General features: G+C 48.9%; 1 protein-coding gene across 1 annotated transcript in view; it reads left to right on the top strand.

Annotated features, from left to right (window-relative positions):
* Positions 1-718: 718 nt before the first annotated feature.
* Positions 719-4,951, top strand: part of CAMLG (calcium modulating ligand) — a 12,640-nt gene continuing 8,407 nt past the window's right edge. The window contains exons 1-2 of the mRNA XM_017532365.2: positions 719-1,052; positions 4,034-4,494. Coding sequence (XP_017387854.1) covers positions 881-1,052; positions 4,034-4,494 — 633 coding nt within the window. The 5' untranslated portion in view covers positions 719-880. The remainder of the gene's footprint in view (positions 1,053-4,033; positions 4,495-4,951) is intronic.

Here is a 4,951-nt window from a genome sequence, read left to right as displayed (position 1 = left end):
GAACAAAAACGCGAGAAAAGCCTAGGAACACATCAGCCGTATACTAGGGTGTACAGAAGTCGAGGATGAAGAACTGGCACCAAGATCAAGACCCAGCGTAACGCTCCCTTTAAGCGTGGCTCCTGGGGTTACGTATTGCCATAGCCTACAAGCGAGGCCGCGGGTCCGTAAACAAGCGCTGGCCGCTGCAACCTCCATTTTACTTTCTGTCACCAAATCTAGGCTGGTCTAGTCATTGTCATCCCTTTCCCACTCCTCGGGCAGGGTGTCGGTTTTCTTCTTTTCTTTTTCTCGAGATGGAGTCTCACACTGTCGCCCCAGGCTGGAGTGCAGTGATGCGATCTCGGCTCACTGCAAACTCTGCCTCCCGGATTCAAGCGATTCTCCTGCCTCAGCCTCTCGAGTAGCTGGGATTATAGGCGCGCGCCACCACGCCTGGCCAATTTTTTTGTATTTTAAGTAGAGACAGAGTTTCACCATTTTGGTCAGGCTGGTCTCGAACTCCCGACCTCGTAATCCGCCCGCCTCGGCTTCCCTAAATGCTGGGATTACAGGCGTGAGCCACCGCGCCCGGCCCTGGGTGCCTGTTTTCTTCACCTCCGAATGAACAGCAGAGGGGGCTGTTGGGTAAGGGCAAGACGAGGCGCGGAGGGACCAGGGCGTGCCGCGCTGCCCTCACTCAAGATGGCGGCCGTCGCCTCGCGCTCTGTAGCGCGGGGCAGCGCATGCGTGCTTAGCTCGCAGGCTCGGGCACCGCGCTCGGGGGCGGGTCTATCTTGGGAGAGGGTACGCGCGCCCTGCGGCCCAGACTCTAGTCATCGGCCTCGCAGCTGCTGCCAACAGCACCGCTAGTGCCACCCATTCCAAACTGGACGGGAGGATGGAGTCGATAGCCGTCGTTACCGACGATGGGGACAGGCCGGGGGTCCCAGCGGGCTCAGGCCTGTCGGCTTCCCAGCGTCGGGCCGAGCTGCGTCGGAGAAAGCTGCTCATGAACTCAGAACAACGCATCAACCGGATCATGGGCTTTCACAGGCCCGGGAGCGGCGCCGGTGAGAGCCTCGGCTTCCCCTCAGTCTCCCGCCCATCACCTTAAATCTTCACGGTCATTCTTCCCTCCCCACCTCCACTCCGCTGACCTTTTTGACCAAGCCCTCCTCTCTGACCTCCTCTCTGTCCCGCCGCTTCGGTGATTATCCCAAGTTCTCACTCCTGAACCCCGGGACGTTCCCGGTCGCTCCCCTCAGTTTTCCTGAGGCCTCGCCGTGAGATTTTCCCCACCCTGCCTGCAGAGCCCTGGCTCCGTCTGCCCCGTTACCTTCAACAACTCCTTTCTTCTTTAGCCACCCCTCTCCTTTCTAGAAGGGCGCACGTTTTATCCTGCGGTGCCCACTGCTCCCCTTAAGAAGATGGCTTTCCTTCTTAAGGTTCCTTGCAAGTGCTTTTCCTCACGGTGCTTTCTCTAGCGTTTACCTTCTTTTGCCTTTTGCTGTGTAATTCTTGTCTGCCTACATCAGCTTGTCTTCACTGAACTGCCCGCTAGTCCATCCTACGTGTATCAGGGACTCTTGTGGTCATATCCTAGTGTCTGTGTTCGGTGCCCTCAACATTTTCACTTACCGGCCGGCTAGAAAAGGTGGGAAAACTGAGAGTGAGCATTCTTCAGAGACCCAGCAAGTGCAACGTGCACACTTGAGGTTTCCTGTCCTCATCAGCTGAGATTAGAGTGATTGGTGTCTGGAACTGCATTTCTTTTTTGCTTGCTTGCTTTTTTGTGGGGACGGAGTCTTGCTCTGGCGCGATCTCGGCTTACTGCAACCTCTGCCTCCCAGGTTCAAGCGATTCTCCTGCCTCAGCCTCCTGAGCAGCTGGGACTACAGGCCCACACCACCACGCCCATCTAATTTTTTGTATTTTTAGTAGGGACTGGGTTTCACCATATTGGCCAGTCTGGTCTCAAGCTCCTGACCTCATGATCCACCCACCTCAGCCTCCCAAAGTGCTGGGATTATAGGCCTGAGCCACCCCTCCCAGCCCGGAACTACATTTCTAAAGGAGAGCGCCTCATTCCTCCCCCCAAACACATGTCCAATGATTTTCCTTTAAAAAAATTTATTTCACTTGTGTATAATTGAACAATTACCATGCCCTAGTGTTATCTAAGTTTCCATTGTTTTCTTTAGGAATTGGCCGTTAGTCACTGGTAGCAAGCTCCTTATATCTTTGTGACTTTTGTTCTGTAAGGCTTTGGGTGTATAGCTCCGAACTTTTAGATGATTTAAATGAGAGGTAAGAAAACCATTTCAAATTCTTCTAGAACAATAGAAGAAACATTTTTTTTTCTATCAACCTATTTATTCTTTGTCGAAGGATTATTTACTATTTTACCTGAAGTACTTCCTATATTTTGTTCTTTTGCTCTGAAAATTTTGTGTCTTTAAAGGTTGTTTTGTTTTTTGAGACAGGGTTTCCCTCTGTAGTCCAGGCTGGAGTGCAGTGGCATGATCATAGCTCACTGCAGCCTCAAACTCCTGGGCTTAAGCAATCCTGCTACTTCAGCCTCCGGAGTAGCTAGGACCACAGGCGAACGCCACCTTGCCTGGGTAATTAAAAAATATTTTTTTTCATAGAGATGGGGTCTCACTATGTTGCCTAAGCTGGTCTTGAACTTCTGGGCTCAAGTGATTCCACCAGCCTTGGCTTCCAAAAGTGCTGGGATTACAGGATTGCAGGAGTGAGCCATTGTGCCTGGACTTTTTTTTTTTTTTTTCCTCTGAGAGGGTCTCTCACTCTGTCGCCCAGGCTGGAGTGCAGTGGCATGATCTCAGCTTACTGCAACCTCCACCTCCTGGGTTCAAGCAATTCTGTCTCAGCCTCCTGAGTAGCTGGGACTACAGGTATAATCCTAGCTACTGATTTTTTTTTTTTTTTTTTTTAGTGGGATTTCACCATGATGGCCAGGCTGGTCATCATGAACTCCTGACCTCAGGTGATCCACCCACCTCGGCCCCTCAAAGCGCTAGGATTACAGGCGTGAGTCACCGTGCCCGGGCAGATTTTTTTATATTTTTAATAGAGACTGGGTTTCGCCATGTTGGCCAGGCTGGTCTTAAACTCCTGACCTGAGCTGCCCTCCTTGGCCTCCCAAAGTGCTAGGATTACAGGTGTGAGCCACTGTGCCCAGCCCTCCCTTAAAAAAAAAACAACAACAACACCAGAGCAGCATCTTAAAACTGCTGAAGTAGCTACTAATGGCTGCCTGACTACAAAAACAGTAGTTGTGGGACATGCCACACCCTATGGTCATAGGGCATTGGATTCAGAAATCTAATTTTAAAATATAGATTTTAAAAGGCTTTACTAATTGTGTGTGTGTGTGTGTGTATTTTTTTTGGAGTTGGAGTTTTGCTCTGTCGCCAGGCTGGAGTGCAGTGGTGCCATCGGAGCTCACTGTAACCTCCGCCTCCTGGGTTCAAGGGATTCTCCTGCCTCAACCTCCGGAGTAACTGGAACTAGAGGCAGGCGCCACCACGCCCGGCTAATTTTTGTGTTTTTGGTGAGATGGGGTTTCACCGTGTTGGTCAGGCTGGTCTTGAACTCCTGACCTTGTGATCTGTCTCCCTCGGCCTCTCAAAGTGCTGGGATTACAGGCGTGAGCCACTGCACCCTGCTTACTGATTTTGTATTTTTAACCAAGTAAGCTAAGGCAGACAATGCAATTGTACGTCTGGGATATATTATCTATAAAAAGTTGGTCTTTTCGGTTTGCTCCATCTCTGAATATCTTTCCCAGTTTGTCTACTAATCTTCTACCCACAAAGTTTGAGTTATTTCCTCTGCAGAATATTCTTTTTGGGTGATACATTTTGAGGATGTAGAGGAAGAAACAAGCTTCTTTTAATGCAGACTCAGTATTTATTTATTTTGATTCAGAGACTGCTAAGTTCTAGCTGAAGCAGCATGTTTTACAATACAAACATGTAAGGTGTTTGCCAGTATGGAATAAATAAGGCTTTTAAATTTCTTTTGTCAGAAGAAGAAAGTCAAACAAAATCGAAGCAGCAGGACAGTGACAAACTGAACTCCCTCAGCATTCCTTCAGTGTCAAAGCGAGTGGTGCTGGGTGATTCCGTCAGTACAGGAACTACTGAACAGCAGGGTGGCATGGCCGAGGTAAAGGGGACCCAGCTGGGAGACAAACTGGACTCTTTCATTAAACCACCTGAGTGCAGTAATGATGCCAACCTTGAGCTCCGGCAGCGGAACAGAGGGGACCTGACAGCGGACACAGTCCAGAGGGGCTCTCGCCATGGCCTAGAGCAGTACCTTTCCAGATTCGAAGAAGCAATGAAGCTAAGGAAACAGCTGATTAGTGAAAAACCCAATCAAGAGGATGGAAGTACAACAGAAGAATTTGACTCTTTTCGAATATTTAGATTGGTGGGATGTGCTCTCCTTGCTCTTGGAGTCAGAGCTTTTGTTTGCAAATACTTGGTAAGAAAAGATCTATAAATTATTAACTAACTTAATGTGAAAAAAATGCAAAATGTTTATGAGTGCTTTTTATCCATAGAAGTCATTGCCAGTATTAATATCTACTAGATCCATGTGGCTGTTTGAAGATGTATTATTAACTTTACTGTTCATCTTATAGAATGAGGTGTTCTGCTTAAATACAGAGCCTAATAATTACTGTTGGCCCTCCATATCAATGGGTTCTGTAATGTTGGTTCTGCAGCATATGTGAATTCAACCAACTGGATCAAACATATTGGGTTTAGTTGGGCGTGGTGGTGCGCGCCTGTAATCCCAGTTACTCAGGAGGCTGAGCCAGGAGAGTTGCTTGAACCCGGAAGGTGGAGGTTGCAGTGAGCCAGGATAATGCCACTGCACTCCAGCCTGGGCAATAGAGTGAGACCCTGTCTCAAAAAAAAAAAATCTAAGCCTGGGC

Source organism: Cebus imitator, unplaced genomic scaffold, assembly GCF_001604975.1.
Source record: "Cebus imitator isolate Cc_AM_T3 unplaced genomic scaffold, Cebus_imitator-1.0 Scaffold76, whole genome shotgun sequence".
Classification (NCBI taxonomy): domain Eukaryota; kingdom Metazoa; phylum Chordata; class Mammalia; order Primates; family Cebidae; genus Cebus; species Cebus imitator.
The sequence above is the reverse complement of the archived record's forward strand: the minus strand, read 5'-3'. Positions and strand labels throughout refer to the sequence as shown.